General features: G+C 47.2%; 1 protein-coding gene across 13 annotated transcripts in view; it reads right to left on the reverse strand.

Moving 5' to 3' along the window:
* Positions 1-21,388, reverse strand: part of LOC115322567 (mitogen-activated protein kinase kinase kinase kinase 5) — a 73,984-nt gene that overhangs the window by 34,683 nt on the left and 17,913 nt on the right. For all 13 annotated transcript variants that reach the window (XM_029982924.4, XM_029982928.4, XM_040505187.2 and 10 more), the window contains exons 2-3: positions 4,257-4,314; positions 225-380 (exon numbers count right to left, since the gene is read on the reverse strand). In XM_029982924.4, coding sequence (XP_029838784.3) covers positions 225-380; positions 4,257-4,314 — 214 coding nt within the window. The remainder of the gene's footprint in view (positions 1-224; positions 381-4,256; positions 4,315-21,388) is intronic.

Raw genomic sequence — 21,388 nt, forward strand, 5'->3', positions numbered from 1 at the left:
CCAGTGAACTCTTCTTTCGACTGCGGAGAGATTTGAAACGGGCGCATCACACTTGTGGGAGGAGCTTCTCCTACCTTCTTGACTTGTAACCAACTATAGGCACGAAGTGCAGGCTATGCGCCGGGTCCAGACGGTCCAAAAATGTCGCTAATTTTTTCAGCCAAAATTTGCCTGTGTGGTGTCCTTCCAATAGGTCTACTCCGGGCGGGATCGGCACCACTCACTGTGGTAGATGTCTTGGAGAGAGCCTCCGCCACAGTATTCCATGCAGATCCAGAGCTTGTCTCTCCTGAGGTAGCTGCCGAAGTAGGCCACAATGTTGGGGTGCCGGCAGTCCTTCATCATCAGGATCTCCTGCTGGATGACCCCAAACTCGTCCCCTGGGAAGACGACGTGCGCACCACGCCCTCCTTCATTGCAGGCTCGGGAACCCAAAGGTTTCCATTGACGAATCGTATCAATGCACGGTTCCAGAATTCGTCTCTACTGCTCGAGAGACAGCCCGAAAGCTCTTTCTATGCCATCCGCGCCTCTGCGATGAATTTTGGGGTCTGAAGTGTGAATAAAAAGGGAAGCGGACAGAGAGACAAGCTACCAGAGCTAGCTGTTGAAGATACAATCAGAAAGTAATTATGCTGCAGTCACAGTTACAAAGATATCAAGGCTACTCATAAAAAGTAATCAAACTACAGTTCCACTTGAGTTGAAAAGTCTATGAATACAGTCATGCTATTATGGAAGTACTAGCTTCCAATTACTCAAAAAGGTGACTAAGCTACATGGCAAAACAACTCTTAAAATATATCATAAGGCCGAGGTGCCCTGCAATTTCTGGAACTTGGGAAATAACTGTTAGTGGCATTGTAACTATTTACAGTACTTTAAAGTTAAGGCTCTTCAAACTACTCCAGTATCCCAGGGCCGGAGTTCAGGGATGCTCAAGCACACATCGCCTAAGAATTCCTATGCCTCCACCTTCCCAAATCAGGCAAGAGTCACGAGCCCAAGCTTTCAATACTAGACTTTTCACAGCATTGGTTCATAAGTGAGCCATATGAGGTACAAGCTGGTGGGACGATACCACAAGACTAGTGTCGCATGTAAGTTCAAACAAAACAATCCAAAAGTTAGCGTTAAAACCAGCACACAGCTTGGAAACTACCAAACTTCTAGACCTGAAAAAATACATGCAGGTATGCAGTTAGGTCAAACTCAAAAACTTTGCGATTAGGCCGGAAGGTATGAGCTTGCATTGGCTAGTATGACATGTTACGAAGAAATGCAAAGAACCAGCATGATGCACACAACGAGAAGAGAAGACATCTCTCTTGTCATTGTATGTTTCATACTGTCTTTTGTTCTTGGATTAGGCTCTAAACAGGTTGAAAGGAAAAACACAGGCTGCGGACAAACTCACATGTTCCGTAGCGCCAACCTACAAGAGATTAACATTGCAAAGAGTAAACAACTCAAATACAGCTTTCAAATCTGTCCACAAGAAGAAAACAAGTAGGTAATGCCTTTGTCCTCTTCTTCCCTTTATAAAGGGACCAAAAAAATGAGACAATTACAAGTCTCTGACACACGAAATTAGAGTGCAGCTTTTGAGAAGGAGGAGGGGAAAGTTCGGAGGGGAAGGTATGCTTCTCCGCTTTCTCCCCTCCTACTCCTCATTCCCTCCTCCTCCGTACACTCCCCCTCTTATGTACCCTCTTATCTTCCTCCTCCGTACCCTGCTCCTACAGTTTCCCCGCTAAATTTAGCTGAAAAACTGACGCCACGTGACCTCAACACCAATTCAGCTTGCCCGCTAAATTTAGCGGGAAAAATGAGGTCACTTGACTTGGTGCAACGTCACCTACGAACAAACTCAGTTTCTCCGCTAGATCTAGCGGAAAAATTGACGTCACGTGACATCAACACCAATTCAATTCGCTACTAAATTTGGTGAATAATTAATAAGTGTTGAGGTCACGTGACATCAATTTTCCCGCTAAATCTAGCGGAGAAACTTAATTTGTAATATAAATCTAACGGAGAAACTGAATTTCCCGCTAAATTTGGCGGGGAATTGAATTGGGGTTGAGGTCACGTGACATCACTTTTCCCGCTGAATTTAACGTGGTTATGCCGACGCCGCGAAACACAGAAACGGGCGCCTAAGAGGTGCGCTCTAAAACTACACAGAACAGAACATGATAATTAAAGACTTGAGCGTGTTGGTGATCTACATTGACTTAAAACTCTTGTGTGTTTCTTTCGTTTTAAGTCAATGAAGAGAATATGCTTCCTGCTGGTTTGGACGGTCTTGAGGCTGCTCAATGGTTCACAATGCACATGAATCACTTCATAAAAGAGAGAAAAACAACACAACATAAACAAAACTTCCCTGCATTGTGTTTTCTTTTTGCCAGATCCTGAATAACACATTCATTTAAAACCCACCAGCCAATATATTCCTCGCCCAAGAGCTCAAGTCCATGGGGAAAAAACGGGAAGGTACTGAAAGTGATGCTACCACCAGCACAACGAAACATGCCCGAGTAGCATGTACAGCACCCAGTAGACTGTCAAAGTTTGGTGTCCAAAACAAACCTGAACAAGTGAACTTCAACAAAGTGTCAAGTGTCATGTTTCTGCTACCTGTGGAGTGCAGTGTATATTCTCACAGCAATAAAAATAGCAGGAACTTACACATCCTTTGTGGCCTTCTTATAATCACATTCACAGACTAATTATGCTTGTCACTGAATGTAGAGCCAGAAAGGTATGTGGGTGAAACAACCAAATATAGGGTAGCATAGTCACACAAAATTATACAGCCGTATTCCCCAGTAGTGACTAACTAGCACTGTTTTGAAGTTAGTATTGCGTCTAGTAGTCTCGAACTAAGAAAAAAAAAATCAGCGACTAAGGATCGACTAGTTCTGCGGTATTCATGAGTGCGAAGTGAGCGGGTGACTATCTAGTCAGAACTGACAAGCGGAAGTGACATAAAAAGATAGGTCACAATTACGCATACTTAAACGCCGCTGCATAAATGGGTATTTTATCCTACCAAAAGTAATATTTAAATGTTTATCAGGAAAAAAAAGTTACAATGAGAGTAATTGTCAGAGAGAGAGGTTTACAAAGAAAAAGTAAACGAAACACAAGGGAGGAACACGGCAGCTGCATTGCCAGCGACATAAACAAATATGGAAGCGCCCGTAAATTCGCTTTTTCTCGTCGTCCAGCACCTTGTTGAGATCTTTTTAGCTGGCTATTTATGATGGCTATTTACACAATATTTGCTCCTCCAATTCTTTCTGGATGTCTCCCCCAGCGTTCCGAGACAGTAAGTGCTTCGTTAGCGCTGGCGGCCAGTGGTGATACGAGTCGGCCATGGCGCTGAGCCGCTGGTCACCCGCTAAACACCGGCTAAACTAGCGCCACCCCATGAATAAGATTTGTTAGTCGACTTCTCAGTCGCACAGGGCGACTAGGCCCTAAACACGACCGGTGAATACCAAGCTCTCACTTAGCGGCGACTATCGCTTGCCACAGGATCATTTTAGTCAATGACGTCGCTAGACAGTGGTTAAATAGGCGCTACCAGTGCCAGGTGAATACGGGTGATACTGTTCAAGTTACCACAAACTGATGCCAAGGCAGCAGAATTCATGGAATCTCAAGCCTTTAGACTTTGAGAAAACAGTACCCTAGATGCTTTTATATATAAAATAGAAGTTGCGATGTGTTACCACATTGGTGGCACCAAGAAAGAAGCACAGTCCTGTTTTTTTTTATAATCCAACCCATACCCACTCCAATCACAAAAAACTGCACAAAGGAAAAACAACAAATGAACATAAAATTAAGGTCAGAACACCAATTCATTACAACTCCAATCACACACAAAAAAAAAAAAAAAAAAAGCTGCAGTGATGGGGAATAAAAAGATGACGACCAAGGCACATGACAGATCGATGCAGTGACTGCGTCATGGAAAAGGCTAGATCACCGCCCGCTTGCACATGTTACAGAGAACTAAGAAAAGTCCGAACATGGATATAAGCCCGAAACTTTTGCCCCCAGGTCCCCTTTTCTCAAAGAATCACCAGGTGCTAGAAGTTTCAATGCGCGGCCCTGAAAAACACGCTTACGAAGTCAGACGGCTGGTGAATTGGTGAATGAGCAACATTCACCAATTCACTAGCATGATATTGCAACTCTGCAGGTGATGAACCTGAACAAAAGGCCAGAAGAGAACTCACCGGGCTCGAGCTTAATGACCTTGATGGCCGCCATCTCACCGGTGGATAGCCTTTTTGCCTGGAAACCAAGAGGAGAAGGAGAAAGGTTAGGTGATTTTGTATGCTAGCGACTATGGATACACATACACTATACAAGCGATACCAACAATGCCTGCGAGGCCCAAATAGCTGCATCTAAGTTCGAAGAATTTCGTAACATGCCAGTTTAAAAGAAGCATCATCCTGAAAGCATCTGTGCAGCTGCCAACATTAGGCTTTTCCTACACCAGCTTCTACGGCGTTTACGATTGTACGGACTTCCCCATGCCAGAATATGTTATCGGATCAGTACTCTTGGCAACAACCCAACCATATCCTTCCTCCAAAAAAGAAAACAAGAAGTGAAACAAGCTTTTATTGGTGTTCCGATCTTTTTCTGTATGCAATGCTAGTCGCAACCACCCAAGGCAAAATAAATTTGTTTTATTTCTTTGAGCATCCTGTAGTTTTCTCTTGTCAGTTATTATCAAACATTGTCACTCTTGGCACCAAGCCTGCATGTATTTCTGTAGCTACTTCTGCATGAAGCATGTTAAAGACCCCAGATTATGATACAATTACCTTTAAATGTTCCACTGCAAAGGCTAGAGCACGAGCACCTTGATCAGGGACCCGCCTCAGTTGTAAAGAAAGTTTTATGCATGGGAAGTAACTAGGGTGACCATCCATGCCGTGACTCGCGGGACCGTCCCGCATTGAGGGCTCGTGTCCCGCGTGAAATACCAAAATCTTCTAACTGTCCCGCATTTCACACTGTTGTAAAATTCACCATGCAACTTATGGTGCTGCTGAACGATGGGGCACGGGGAAGTGCAGAGGACGCTGGTAATCGTATGAATCGCGATGGTACGCCATTTTCTGTCCAAGCATTGCGCGGGAAGCGACCGTCGTTCTTGCAGGAGAACCGACGCGCATGCGATGTTGTGCCTATCTCCTTGGTGGCCAAATATTGCAAGAAAAAAAATGCTTGCCAAAAGTTGAAATATAAGTTATTGAAATTATTTTCAAATCATGCTGTGTCAATAAAAAATGGTTTGCAGTGGAAAGTTTTTATTTCTTTTCTTTAGTGAAAACAACCACACGAGGCAAAAAGCCTGCCACTCACAACGGTAGAAAAAAACAAAGTAAAATATTTCCGTAGGAGCAGATTAGTAAAAATAAACATCGACAGGAAACAAAGCCAAGAAAAATTTACTGTGGCTTATTTCCTTTTGATGCCAGGCTTTGCAGCAATCGAGATTTATGTTTTAAGTTTTCAACTTACTCGACACATTTATTAACATATTTGGAATTAAAATTAACAAGCCAGTTATATCACCGGGAGTGAAGATTGTTTGAGCTTAATTGCTGCAATACAATTTGCAAATATATAGTATGCTTTCAGAGAGAACAGGACATAATGTATGTAACCAAATTTTGTGGTGTGTGCGTTAATAAATTTTCTCTAATAGTTTTTTTTTTTTTTTTCATTTGTCGCAGTTTTGTTACAGTATAAACTCGTTACAACAAACATTTGGATATAAAATGCTGCTTTCTGATGTTCGATTAATTTTCCCGGCTGTACCATTGGTTCAACTTCGTATCTGCGTACAGCAGCCTCTTTTTGCAACAGTCTAAAATCTTGATCACTATCAAGGTCTGTTATAACGAATTTAGACAGTAATACCGTTTTCTCTTACTCTTTTACCCCTCTTGTCAGCATGTCCCACATTCTGCTAGCAGGAAGGTGGTCACCCTAAAAGTAACTGACAAAGCTATGAGCTCAGAACCCCTAACCTAGGCTGTGGTAGCCTGCACGACACTGTTATTGCAAATAAGCAACTGCTGTCTTTTTTTCTTCTTCTTACAATTGAAAGGTTGTTGTGAGAACTATTAGTGAGGTGGGAAGTACTCATTTGGAGCATAAAAAAAATGCAGTACAATGCAAAAAAGCTCCGTTGTCTCAACTTTGCACTAAGCAAAATGGATTATAACAGCCACACTGCAAATCGCCAAAATGCCCCTTTACAGCAGTCACACAAGCTGCTCTATTTGCCCGCTGGCTGTGCAACGTTCTATTTATAATTCCCTCGGTGACATCTATACGAAAAATGTGGCCTTTTGATCCTCCACAAATCAAAGTCAAAAGCATTTTCTTCAGCAATCCTGTGAGTGGACTCTGAAATTTCAACAAACTTTCGTTTTTTGGGCTTCAGAATTTTCTACGCTATGCAACAGTTTTCCTGCCTTCTCACTCAGTACCATCAATCGTCACTGTAAATATCACACCCCAACTTCCGGGTTATTTACACACTCGCACATTTTAACGAGCCCAGGAATCAACCCTTTTTATCCTTGCAAGTGACTGTAACCCTGAATTTGCATAAAAAAACATCACCATGTCAGAGCTATTCTCGCCTAACCAAGACATAGAAATAAAAGGGGGTATATATATATAAAAAAAAAAAAACAGTATCTAAAACAAAGTAAAAACACACAGTGCAGGCAACAGTAACCTACTTCCCAAAGTCACACAATCATCAGCAGAACGAAACAACGCGCCGCAACCTTTTGTTTCGTGTGTGTTTTTGCCCGAACTTTATTTAGCCAGTCTCAACGGAGAGAGTGAAAATAAACAAAAGCACCCTCTCTTTTCTTGTTGTTTTTATCCTTCCCGGAAAACGGACAGACTGACTGCTTCTCACAAGACGCCTCCATTGTTTCCTTTAAAAAAAGAAAGAAAAAAAAAGTTGTAACAAACCAGCTGACTCACGGGGTCACGTTAGCGCTTTTAGCGCCATTGTTTCACGGGGCTGGGAATCGCAGGGAAAGTCCACCAGATGGAGCCACGCTACACGCGCCGCTAACCGCCATTAGGGTACCTCGATGTTTTACCAATGTTAGCAACCAAAGAGAACAACCACAAGGTACTCTAGCCGCCATTTCTACCGTCATTTTTAATCCGCGCTTCCGATCTCTGTCCCGGCGCTTATCAGACAAAAATTTATTGTGCCCTACCGTGCAACTGCGGCACCTGAGAGCGGCAAAGAAAATCGCAAAAGAAGTAATCAAATCAAATCAAATCACGTTTCATTCGTGCGCGATAGCAAACAAGAGTGTACGACCGAACTCACAATTCGCGATCTAACGAGTTTCACGTCAGAACGGCGAGGAGAAACTTCAGTTGTCCTGCCTAGAGATCGTAGACGTTTGAGGACGCACTCACCGGCGGTTCCAGAACCGGCAAAAATAAAACAAAAATTAAAGGGACAAACTCCTCCAACACGCCTCCGCCAGCGATCGATGATGCAAAAGCGCCGCTAAAGACGTCGCGACTAGAACGAGAAAGACGCTCTTTGTTCCTTTCCGCGCTCGTCTATTCTCTGCGTACCCGTCGAACACGCTGAAAGTTTCACGACAACGTCGACAGGGACACCTCCCGTATCTCGTCTGCGAGTCATTCAAAACAGCTCGGGCCCGTCTCATCTGCAAGTCAAAAGAAACTGAGGCTTCGCCACATATGCCTACCTCCCCGCACGCTACCTGTACGCCTCTTTACAAAATTGCCTCACGAACATGCCAAAGAAGCCGAGCGACGACTTGGCGAAAAAAGACGACCCGGTCGCTCAAGTGCCGCCACACCATGCACCTAGTACATAGATACACCCCGCGACACTCTTAGCCCGAACGAGCCGTGGCCGATTTACTCCCGTTTTAGAGCGCAGCTCTTAGGGGCCCGTTTCCGGCTTGAGCGGCGTCGGCGTCGGCGTAACCGCGCGGTGCATTGTGGGTAAATTTCCCCGCTAAATCTAGCGGAAAAATTTCTCCGCTAAATCTAGCGGAAAAGCTTCCCCACTAAATATAGCGAAAAATATTCCCCGCTAAATCTAGTGGAAAAATTTCTCCGCTAAATCTAGCGGAAAACATTTCCCGCTAAATGTAGCGGATTTTCCCGCTAAATCTAGCGGGAAAAATTCCCCGCTAAATCTAGCGGTAAAATTTCCCCGCTAAATCTAGCGGAAAAATTTCCCCGCTAAATCTAGCGGAAAAATTTCCCCCCTAAATCTAGCGGAAAAAATTCCCCGCTAAATCTAGCGGAAAAAATTCCGCGCTAAATCTAGCGGAAAAATTTCCCCGCTAGATATAGCGGAAAAAATTCCCCGCTAAACGCGACCCCCCCCCCCCCCCCCCCCCCCCCCCCGCCCCGAGAACACGTGACCCTCAGTACCCTTCCCTCCTCCTCCTCAAGGGCTGCGCTCCAATTCGGTGTTACAGGGAGTTGTAAACGGCTTTCATTTTTTTTTTCTCCCAGTATCAATATACTGTTATGAAAGAGCTCTTACATAACGCGCGAAGATAAATTTGCAATCACTCGTGCCTACTCCACGAGCACCGATGAGCATGAGGTGCCCGTTTTCAAATTCCCTCTTCGGCATCCACCGAAAGGCCGTCATTCGCGTGTATACAGGTGATACACATAGGTGACGATGAATATCAAAGTGGTCAGACTGAATTTCGGAAAGGGTTTATTAACACGCAAGGTCTACCTTGCAAGGTAGGTGGTCTCGCAGTTAGAAATATTCAAACAACGCCAAAACAAATTATGCGAGACAAAGCTCTAGACTGTTTTGTTTAATAAAAGGCCATAACATAAAGGGAACAGGTCAATTCGCAAACACGCGAAACTGAAGACTTCCCGCGTGATTACATCTAGAAATAAATAATATTTGTTTGTTTTTTCACCCCAAGAGGAGAGCACGCTTCTCTTCGTGACCTCCAGCTTAAAAAAAAACTACCCGGCGTTTTCTCCAGCGCCGTGCTGCACGTCTTCGTTTTAGCGTAAACGTGATGGCGCGCACGTGAGGGGTGGTGTACAGGGGGAGATGTTTCGTACCACGTCTCTTCTCTCGGAGCTGCTCGAAATAGCTGTGTCGCCACGTCTCCTCATTATTTTTTTTTTTTTCCAGCTCGCGGGAAATAGGCGGGTGGAAGAAGAACGTTGCGAGGAAACGGCTTTACGCGCCCCATCTCCCGCGCGTGCGCAGACGTGTACACGCGCAATCGTGCACGCGAAAAACACGTGCACGCAATCGGCCGGCCACCACGCTAAATAGGAACAAGCCAAACACACGCACGCACAAACACACGCACGACCGTACACAGACAACGCGCACACACACAGCGCTGCTAAGCAACCCTTCAGACATGCCCAAAAATTAAACGTACCAATGGGCGCGCCTAAGAACTACAACAAAAAATACAAGCTGAAAAAAAATAAAAATAGACGCTATAGCGTTTAGGCATGCGTAAGGCGACACTGGTTTACGCTGTGGACGAGGAATTTAGCCCGTGCTGCGTAAGACGGCTAGCCTGAAAATTTTTTTTACGGCTAGAAAACGTTCGATACACGACCGCACGCCGGTACGATGCTTATACGGGCAGGGGTGGGTGGTAAGGGGGGGGGGGGGGGGGGGGGGGGGATTGAACCCGGGATCCCTAGGGATTCCTGGGTTCTGTAGCGCGAGACATAAGCTCCGAGTTGCGGCGCGCTTATAATCTTCGCGCCTCTTTGGCGTACCTCGTCAGTCTTTGAACGAACTTCGCTCCCAACTATAAGGCCCGAACGCGAAGTTTAGGTCCCGTTTTGGGCCCCTTCGACAAATCGAGAGATAATGGAGCTTGCGAAGATCATAAACGCAGAAAAGGATATCGAATCGAGCATTCCAACTTACATTGCCCGCGGGAGTACACTATACAAGACGCAGTTATGGGGCAGACACAACATCAACGCCTTTTAACGATCTTTTTTTTTTTTTTTTTCGTATAGTTTACAGGGGAGCGTTTTGAGGACAAGCTTCGCTCGTCTCATCGCCCTTCGAGGGAGGACAGAGTCCTTCGTGCGGTGACAAAATGTTCCCCGCCGGATCCCGTGGTGGGGAGCGAAGACCCATTTTTGGGTCTCTGGGGGGCTGGAGCACCCGCATGGGGGTATATACCCAAACACCACGAGTCGACGAACTCTCTCAACTGTATACGGTGGTGCCTGCGTCTCCGACGGGGGTGTTTTAGCGCCCTATACTCCGCCCACGCAACGAAAGTGCGTGACCCTCCGGGTCGGTTGTTTAGTGCTATTCGATGACGAGGAGATCGAACAAAATATAGGGGCACTTCTGTCCAGCTCGTTTCTAACTTGTTTCCCGCAGAGCTAGATGCATGCCCCGACACGAGGCGGTGATGCGCTTAAAGATACAACGCTCGTGCAATGAGCGCGAGGCTGGCGTCAAAAACGCGAACCCGCGCTATCGCATGGGTAGCTTTGCGCCCCGTTGGGAACTTGAGAGCACTATGCCACGCTTCCCAGACGCTCCAAACTTTTCTACCATTTACTGGTGCTTTTGGTGACGCTCAGCAAGTTTGTAATCGGAGCCGCGTGTTTATTTCCACCAATTCAAAAAGTTATTAAAGAATGCTAGTTAATTATCCGATTTTTGTGGCGATTAGCCCCCTAGAGTATGTTCTGGCCTTATAACTAACTCCCTTGCATTACACATAAGGTAGCTTTCACGGCTCTTTCCTTTTTTTTTTTTAACGATCGATTGTGTTGTGATTTTTAAAAAAGAACCTTATACAGTATATATACACATTGAACAATATACAATGTCCCGCTAGCTTTAACGGTAAAATGACATATACATCTCTCTCTCTCTCTAATATAAAAAAAAGCGCTTTATAAGATTTTGTGCGTTAAAAGACAACGTGTTGGTCAAAAAAACAGTACACGCACTAGAACTCTGATGACGGGAGTAGGTGAAACTTTATTCCCAAAGCCGGACGAATCTATTTCCTTTTTTATTTCCTATAGCGACTAAATATCAGAGCTTTGTGGCGGCAGACTCGCTCGCCAGCCTTTTCGAGCGAATCGGATATTCGCAGCGCGCGAAAGCCCTATAGGTTCGAAAACACGCGATGAAATTCGCCACGAGTGTGACCCGTGGTACAACACGACGGGCAGGGAACAGTAGCAGCGAACGGAGACGGAACGGACAGCTGCTCGCGGAGGAGGTGGCAAACTTATAAAGAAACAAAGAAACTAAACGAAGAGTAACTCCCCAGCGAGTGCATGCAGAGTCACGGCCAGCGAGTCTCAGTCACGACCGGCTGCGTCCCTGGAGCACGCGCACGTGCACAAGCGTCCAACGACCGCGCAGCCACGAACCGTGGTGGACCGTTACACGGCGCCGCCTATAGGCTACACACACCCCGCCGCTTAATGTCACACGAGACGACGGACGTTCGCGCAGAAGGGGAGTAAAACCCCGGTATTGGCGACGAGATGTCTCGCTGGATCCCTCTGTGGTTCCTATCCGCGTCACGAGCAGGATTATCGAACGCCAGCGACGATTTCGATGGTCCGTGTAAAAAGCACGGTGGAAGGTCGTACGCGAACAACACCAAAGTTGACAGTCTGACGTTCCTCTTATTTGAATTAACGGAAGTATAGAATCCATCCCACTCAAAGACGTCGCTGTTTGGTCAATCGTGGGAGGCCGTACCACATGCGAGGGAGGGCTTTGCTAGCGAACGTCGCCAATGGTCGCCGACGGGTGAGAACGGCGTGTCTTTACGAACGCCTCCAGCAAGCGCTCGTTGCCTTCCGTCGTGCTTTGGCACGCACGTGCACGCTCGAGCCTTACGAATCGCCGAAAGCGCGACGATTGAAGGGCCTTCCTGCCGTTCTAATCCCGTCAGCGACCATACAAAATATCTTGAACAAAAAAAGAAAAAGAAGAAAAATAAGAAAAAGTTGGGACTGTTTACAAATGAGACCGGTGATCCAAGAAGAAACCAGGAGTACGTTTCCGCAAAGCAGTTAGGAGAACCAATCCGTACAGAAACATCCTATATGGTGGTCATGTGCATATTAATAAAGAACTATAGGTCGCATGTCGACATATACTATATACGTATATTGCTTCCTTTGCCCAATTCTTGATATGGCCATACATGGGATCTCTGAAGGGATGTCGCTGCGATGCGAAGGCATGCTCGGCGATGGACGGGGCTCAAAAGACATTCAGACCTGAAAACGAACAAATACTGTCCGCGGTGTGGCACTGAGGCATGAAGTGTCGACGTGCTCAATGTCGCCGACTGTTTATTCTGTGTTTTTTGTTTGTTTGTTTTTTCGAATAACGAGCACAGTATTAGGGGGGGGGGGGGGGGGGGGCGGGCGGGTGTTGCCTGAGAACTACAAATGAAGAGCAGCCCAACATGCTTCCGCCAGTCAGATCTGTCGTCGTGCGTTCAATCGATTTTAGTTCCTTTTTATTCCCCATTAACCACCAATCCCTAAAAAAAGAAAAAAAAATCGTCAGTAAAGACGATTTACGCCCGGAAGATGGGTGCTGAATATGTTGGTCGTGCGGGACGGAGCCGGCCGAAAATGGCGACGGCGTGGAGCAGCCCAGGGGAGAGGGTGTGCGCACGCGCTAAAACTTACTAAAATTAAAAAAAAAAAGAAAATACACGAGTTTTTAACGTTAGATTATATCTCATATCGAACGGAAGCGCGAATATATGGCCGAACAGCGATCACGGCAGGCAGTGACTTTATCTGGCCCGCAAACCTAATATTCGCTTTATGTACACACAGTCGTGATAAGCGTGCTGCACGCACGCCTGGTCGGGTAAGACAAAAAGAATAAAAAAAAGAAAATGAACGTTTTCGCTTAGTACCGTGGGAACTGGACCGAACAGACTTTAATATATTTCCCGCCCTTTATTTATTTATTTATTTATTTTTTTTCTTCAGTGGATTTGAGTTTAGAACGGCGCGAATATCGACCTCCACGACCAACGCGTGGCGCACGCGCCTCTGTCCCTCCGCGTGTTAGGCCCATAAAGACCGCCTGCGAGAATTACGGACCGCAAAATTTCTCGAAAACACACACACACACACATGCACGCACACGCGCAACCACACACGCCATACAGACATACAGGGACAGACAGAGACATAGAGACGAGTGTGCGTGTGCGTGTGTGTGTGTGTGTGTGTGTGTGTGTGTGTTTTGACCTTGAGAAGACGAGAAATGGAATTTGTCAGTCCAGAACTAGAAAAAGAAAACTCATAAACGTGGACAGTCACGGTACAGTGATTCAATTCTTTTCAGCGCTCCCGTTCCTCACCTGCTCTCCCTTAGCCCTCCCGCGTTCTGGTCAACGCGGGAATTTTTCGTGCCGTGAAATAAACATTCGTCGTCGCTAAATGAAAGAGTGCGATTGTCCGTGAAAGTTGACCGTATTTTTATTCTAAGTATTCCTAACTACAACACGCTCCCCTTAACCACTTAACCAGTGTGTGTTTCTTTTTTCTTACATCGGAGCCAGAAGGTCGCACTATAGACGCTTTACACACGCGCCAAATTACAGCCGCCATGGCTGACCTTCTCTTGTCTTACCGAGATGCCGAGCAACTGAAACGGTAGTTGACGATCCTCCACAAAGGCCGATGCTTTAGAAAAGGACACAGTTGAATCTAATATGGCAATAACCTGGCCTGCTATGGTAATGATGAAGTGGAATAAACGAAATACGAGGAAACCAAAACTGAAGGTCAGTTATGGCGGCGTCCATTCACAGCTGCTGCAAAGCGTCTATAGGGGGGTGTTCACTGCATGGCGCCAAATTCGAGTGCGCTGTTCACCGCGCATGCATAACGATCTCGATGCATACACTCTACTAAGACCGCAAACTCGATGGCGTGGAATGCACAAAAGAACTGTGGAAGCTCGAGTCGCCGGCACACACTCAACTACGGCCACCATTGAATACGTTTTACAACATCCAGGCTTGACCCAAAAGACAAGGACTCGTCCACTCCACACACGTCATGAGCATCGCCGACAGCGCGCCTTGCAGCGTCTCCCAAAAAGCGCGACGCTAGCACGACGACGAACGCGTGACCACCCGCCTTGAGGCCACACCCGTCCAGTTTCAGCGTGCGCGTGTCGCTCGAGGCGGGTGATGACGTCATGAGCGAGCCATGTCTTCCAAGATGTCCACAGGACACACACCAGCAGCACCAAGATGGCGGCGCAAAGAGGCCGTACTCACAAACGTGTATGAGAGAAGGGAGAGCGCTTCCGCGCACCCCAACGGCCATGGTGCGGTCTCGTTGCACAAGGAGCAGCTGTTTTTTCTTATTTTTTTTTCTTCTCTGTTTAAAGTGTAAACAGACCAACGCAAAGTTTGTGAACAGGCGCGCTTCCCGGCGCGGCGCGACCGGAAGATAAGTTGACGCGTGCGTACACGACACATGGCGACGAAGGAAGAGCACGCGTCCCGATGAAACACGATCGGCGAAGGTCGAAAAACACCCGAGGAGGGAGGAACATCCATCCATCCATCCTTACGCGCTCCCGCAACGTTTCCTCGTGTTTTTTTTTTTTTTTTTTTTTTGTTGCTCTCGGACGTGTCGTGTTTCGTCCGCGGGCACTTTCACTGGAACTCAGTCGCGTCAGAAGCATGCTGGTCGTTGCATTATAAAATGACGACAAATACGACAAGTGGCCTCTGCAGTTTCTGCAGGACTGCATCTCCTCCCTTTAACACCTCCCCCCTACCATGCCATGTGGCACATCGTGCGAATTAAGAAAAAAAAAAAAAAACGCACACAAACGGACGAAGGGAGAAACACAGACCAGACGCACACAGATACACACTCAACCATACAAACACGCGATCGCGCGCGAACTGACATTTTCGTGAATTATATCCCTGGATAGATATTGTGGGTGGAATTTGAACGCATCAAGGACGTTATCCCGCGAGGGCAACTGCGCGGCAAATCGCGGCTCAATTGGTTCTCGCGACGAAGCAATACCGCCTAGAACATAGGCCTAGACTTCGGGGGGGGGGGGGGGGGGGGGGGGGGCATCGGGGCTCGTGCCCTTCCCCACCCCCCCCCCCCCCCCCCTGGTGAAATCCGGGCGGGGGCGGAGGAGGGGGTTGTAATAGGAGGGCGGTATTTTCATAACTCAAGAAAATAAATATTTAAAAAAAAGTCGCCATCACGCGCACCCCGATATCCTGTGCTCTCCGAAAAAGCGTATTAAACACCTGAAAATTGTGTGGCGGCAATTAAGCTAAATTAATTTTCATTCACAGTGATATATTTTTGTGTAATTGTAATGGTAAATATTTCATTATGGCTGTCAAAGTTGAAACCATAAAAATTGACTGCAGCAGACCAAAATGCATGAAAGGGAAATAAGAAATCGTAAATCTTTTTCCGCTTATTGTTTCCTGTCGATACTTACTCTTATACTAATATGCTCTTGCACAACCTTATGTTGCTGACATTAGAAGTAAGGTATTAGAACCTTATGTTGCCGTTTTTTCAACCCTCGTGAGACTAAAAAAAAAAAACATTCCAAAGCAACCCTTTCGCGTGACACAGTATGATTTGCAAATAATTAGGATAGTTTATTTTTCAACTTTTGGCGAGCAATTTTCGCTCGCAATATTTTGCCATCAAGGGGAGAGGCACAACGGCACATGTGCGTCTTTTTTGGCTGATTCACACGACGGACTGATCCGCGGACGGATTAATCACGTGATGACATGTCCGCGGTTCATCCGTCTCCCAAGCGCACCCACACGAGGGGGAGAGGACGTGCAGACGCCACCGAGGACCGGACCGAACCTGTTCGCCACCTTACAGTGCCGCGAAACTCCCAACATCGCACCGTGGCACCGTTGTCCAAGAGAGAAATCGACGTTTGCTACCGCGATAAAGAATCGTACGCCGCTGTTGCGCACAGATCGAGACAAAACACCGAGGCAGGCTTCGCACCAAGCGCCACTAACTTTACTAACCCAAAGCATGACAGTGACACAGGCATGATCCTGCCCGAGAAAGCTTCGGCGTAGACGCGACGAAGTTCTGGGCTCGCGGAGGGGCGTTTGGAGATGCCTTCACGCACTCCGCGCTCGTGCACAACACTCAAGCACACCACATCCACAAGAGAGGTCTTGCTCGGTGAAATCCTGATTGGACGGGCAAGAATTACCGCGGCGTGCTAGACGAGTTTTGACGGGAGCTTCTTGACACGGACCCGGAGGAGCACCGGAACCTGCGTCGCGTCAGCCGGACAAAGTTTCTAGTTTCTTTCACTCGGGGAACCAAGCATCGCGCGTCAAAATGAACCAACGAACGCACAAAACACAACGATGCGCCATTTTTGTTTTGAACGCCCAGAAGCAAAAGACAAAGAAAACAATGTACATGGTTGAAAAAAAACCGAGACTGCGGGTAAACGACACAACACTAAAAAGTGTATCGTTGCCAGACTAAACGCTTTCCAAGTCAAGCTCCCGCCAAACATCCGCGAGTCAAAAAGGCACTCGACTTTATCGGCCCGCGCGTCCGCGGACGAGGTGCGGATCGCAGGAATCGGTGATGTGCCGGTCACGTGGTACGCGGTCCGCGGACGAAAATCGCGATCCGGACCGTCGTGTGAATCGGCTATTTACTGCAGAACGACGGTCGCTTCCCGCAGTGCTTGTATAGAAAATGGCATACCATCGATATTCACATGTTTATCAGCGACCTCCGCGCTACCCCGTGGCCCGTTCTTTGGAAGCGCCATAATTTGCGCGGGGAATGCTACGACGATGTCAAATGCGGGACATTTTAAAGATTTTGGTATTTCTTGCGGAGACGCGGGACACGCGCTCTCAATACGGGACAGTCCCGCGAGTCGCGGGACGGGTGGTCACCCTACCTTTGCCCCGCGAAGGCTCTGCACGACATAGCGCTATTCTTTTCGAACTACTATAGCAGCACACCCCCTGGCCAGAAGTCCAGCGTGGAGCATCTAAAGAACTGGAGCACAGGCCTACACTTCCTTATCGTTTGCTCCGATGCAGATTTCAAGATATGATTTCTGTGTGTGTGTGTGTGTGTGTGTTTTAAACTTGTAATAAAAAAAAAAAAACCCGCAGTTTATTATTTGTTTTAGACAAAAACATAAAATAAATAAATATCGTCATTTTGCTGCCCGGTCAATACATTTTCGAGAAAAAAAAAAGAAGGAATAGAACAGTTTCATTTGTAACATATGCATTGAAACAAACACATAATCGCGTCGGCTAAAGCCACACGGGCTTGTGTACATGGCTAGGCAGGGGGGGGGGGGGGGGGGTTATACTAAACGCATTCGCCATTTCAAATTATTTTAAGTACTACTTCGATCGTGCTGATAAAGATGGGAGAGCGCAGAACGTGTTGCGAGTGAGCTGGGCATAGCCAGAATAAGCGTAGCCCGTGAATCGAGCTCTTCCTTCTGGGAAGAAACGTCATCGAACTCTGACGACGCCAACTTAACAATCGATCCCAAGCTCGGCGCTTAGCGTCCTTCAACGCGTCTATCGGAGAGGACTGCCTGCAGAGTTCTGAAGCAGCGCTCGCGTCCGATCTGCGACTGCGCTCACTGTAATGACGTCACAATTGTAACGCTCCGATTCTTCTATAGTAGGCGAATTGGCTGGGCACATCGTACGAGTGTGTATGACGTCATGAAGGACCGACGCCACGGTATCACATGACACCACAAAGTCACGGGAGCTCACCACGACGTCGTATGACGTAACATCATGGCGTCACACTCACGTGACGTCACGATTCTTCGTGGCGATTTTCTCATAAAATTGGGTAAGAAAACAATTCCACATAAAAAAAAAAGAAGAAAGAAAACTGTTGCAGGATACTATTCCATCTGTTAACTACGCAGTCAACGTGGATGAAAGAAACCGAAAGAAAAAAAGAGCGGCGTTAAAACTGCCGATCGGCGAAAAACAAAACACCGGCCGTCAGACGTCCAACCGGTTCGTCGGTCCCCGGCGAGTCTTCCCCAAACGACACCGGGCGGTCAGTGGAGCCCAATGGCGGCCAGGATATCGGTCAGTCATTCAAGGCCCCTCCGACAAACCAGTTTGCTCGAACATTCGTCACAAGAAACGGGCATCGGCCGACAAACCGGACTGACAGCCACACACAAAAAGAAAGAGAGAGAAGAAAAAAAAACACGCACACACACACACAAAAAGACCCGCGTATTTACCTTTCTTTTTTTTTTCTATGCAAAAGAACTCCGAAATCTGTACCCCTGCAGTTACAGGAAAGGACGTGTATATGAATATGGTGCCTGGAATGCGTCTCCGACTGATGTCTTTCTAGTGTCCAAAAAATCAAAGTGGTCCCTCGATCTCCGCCTGTGGTGCCAACGTTGCCGACGCTCTGCTGCAAGTCGCTCTTCGTGTCATGTTGTCGACGGCCGCGATCCTGGCGGTATCACAACACCAGTGCTAGATGTGGCCGACGCCCGCTCTTCCGCGGGGCGCCCTTCAGCTGTACACTCCACGGAAAATTCAACAACCAAAAGGATTTTTCTTGGCGCGGGGGGGGGGGGGGGGGGGGGGGGGGGGGGGTTATGCTACATACAATTAAGGAAGTTAGAGCACTATGGTATCCGAGGAACTGGACTTAAAACCTTTTTAATCATTATTGAAATATCGAACGCAGTTTGTTAGCAGAACTGATTATAATGTTTTTCTCGTTTTCTCCAAAAATGAAGCCTATGCGCCATTAATGGAACCTGATCATGACTGCAGAATAAGTTCCAAAGGCGGGTGAGGGTTCGCGAGTTGAATAAGTTTACTCCCACTCGACAAAACGCACAGAAGCAACCAAAATAAATTCGACAAAAAGAAGAGCGAAGTAGACACACGCTCCCGTATACGCGATGCGATGCCCGACCGCGGGGACTGCGATAGAGGCCTTCAAATACATTTCAATCCTTTCGCCCGAAGCCATTGGCCTCTACCGATCTCATATTTTCTGTACCATCTCTTGTTGCTGTTGTTTTCCTTCTCGTTTCCTCGGTGCCCACGTGACACCACGTGAAATATGACGCCGCGAGCGGGAAAACACGCGTGCGCCTGAGACCACCTCACACACGACGCGGAAGCCCGAACATCAATAAATAAGAGAGCACGCCGGGTCGGAAATCCTGAGAACATCCGCGTCGGGTTCTGTAACCGCGACCAACATTCCACGGGACACAAAAGAAGAAAAAAAGTGAACTGAAATACGTCATTAGCGTTTGACAACGTTACGGCGAGGAGATCGAATCGCAAGATGCGCTTTGCCCCGCTGGTTTTCCGCTCGGAGTTTACTCAACATAAGGCACGTTACTATTGCGTCACCTTTCTCTCTCGTTCGGGAGTACTGGTTATGAGAAATAGTCGTCTACATAACAATGTCAGAAGTATTCCGAGCCCACGGAGAAAGAATAACAGCTAAGAAAAAATATGAAATACAGGTCCAGTGTGTCGCGGGGCTGCCCGATAGGTGGCGCCACGTGTGGGCCATGGCCAGCAGCACATTTGCGTTTGACCGTGCTCGAGTGGCGTACCTATTTTTAGAATATTTTACGCGTAATTTCTTTTTTCTTTTTTTTCACGTCAAATAATTCTGACGATGTCACATGTACGGTTTCGTGTTTTCGGTGTTTATTTTTCTTAAAATTCAAACGTGCTTTTAGGGTTGTTTTTTTCACGGATTCGGAGTTTTTCGGTGTTTATTTTCAGTGCCGGAAAAAAAAAAAAAAACACGGCGATTATCGGGGTTTCTGTGGAAGAAAATAGCGCAAAGCTATAGGATTCCCTAACCTTCGAGAAACATACAAGTAGCTGCAAAACGTACCCCGCACCGATAAAAAAAATAATAATAAAAATAATTTATTTACTTATTTATTTATTTATTCCATAATACCCCTAAGGCCCTCTGTATGAGGGCCTTTAAGGGGGGGGGGGAAGCAAATATATAGTACACAGATAAAACACAAAAATTATACAAAGACTACGAGAACAAGGAATAAAAAAGAACCTTAAGTATTAGTATTGTTGTTCCGAAGAAAATAGCGGCTTCGAGGGCGGTTCATTAAAGGTTTGTGTTCCAGGTAAACTGAAAATAAAGCCGCACAAAAATATTTCTACCGTGATGCTCGAGTTTTTTCTCCTTCAAGGACAGCTCGAATGCGGCGTTTATCGCATTTCCCAGATTTTGATCAAACCAACTCCAAATGAATTTTCGGGGTTGATCTGTATTTACCGAAAACACGGGACCTACACTCCGCCTCACTAAAAGCGTGCAGTACAGGCAAAGCTACAGGGGAAAGAGCGCATCCCGGCCTATTCAAGAAGAGGGAAAAGGAGGAACGAGAGACAAGTGCTGGGATTCCCCCGTTCCTCCCTTCCCCACCTTGAACAGGTCGGGGGACACACTCCCTCCCATGCAGCTTCGGCTGTACTGCGAGCTTTTAGTGAGACATAACATCAAATACTTTTGATCACCATGTAAGAGGAGGAGACGGAAGCTGCTTTGCTAAGAATTTTCAGTAACGGGTTTGCGACGTCCGTGCAAATCCGGGAGGCACAAAAGAGGGTCCTGATAAGAGGGGAGAGCTCTTTTTTCCCCTCGTCTCTGGTGATCATCGGAGCGCTCTTCACGTGCAAGCCATGTCATAAATAAGCGATCCTTTCTCATCGACAGTGCATACATCTCGCAAATGCGGTAAAATTAGACTGGTTATGCGCAGTTCCGGCGATACCTCACAGGTGGTGCCACGTGTTTCTCGTCGTGAGCGGAGAACGCAACGCGCTCAAGTGGAAGGAAGGCAAATGCGCGAAGCAGTCTCTATGGGGATAACGCACTAGGCAGCCCCGAAACACAACATGCTCGGTCGCGGTGGGGGCTCCCGCTCCATCGTTCCAGAACACGACCTCGCCACCTCGCGGAAAACCAAGGCCGAGTCCTGCCGGCACGAGCGAAATGACCGGGCGCGACGATAGCGACCTTCGACGCAGGAACTGCCCCCCGAGTCCGCTCGGCACCTCTGGGACAGACCGGGGGACCCGAAGGGACGGGCTTCCGCTGCCAGACGGGGCCTCACGCCGCAGCTCTAACAGCCACGTGACGACTATCGAACGGAACACGCAACAAAAAACAAACAAGGGGCCGGATACGCTCCGCACACGGCGCATTTGTT

Source organism: Ixodes scapularis, unplaced genomic scaffold (assembly GCF_016920785.2).
Source record: "Ixodes scapularis isolate PalLabHiFi unplaced genomic scaffold, ASM1692078v2 PGA_scaffold10__122_contigs__length_95168666, whole genome shotgun sequence".
NCBI lineage: Eukaryota > Metazoa > Arthropoda > Arachnida > Ixodida > Ixodidae > Ixodes > Ixodes scapularis.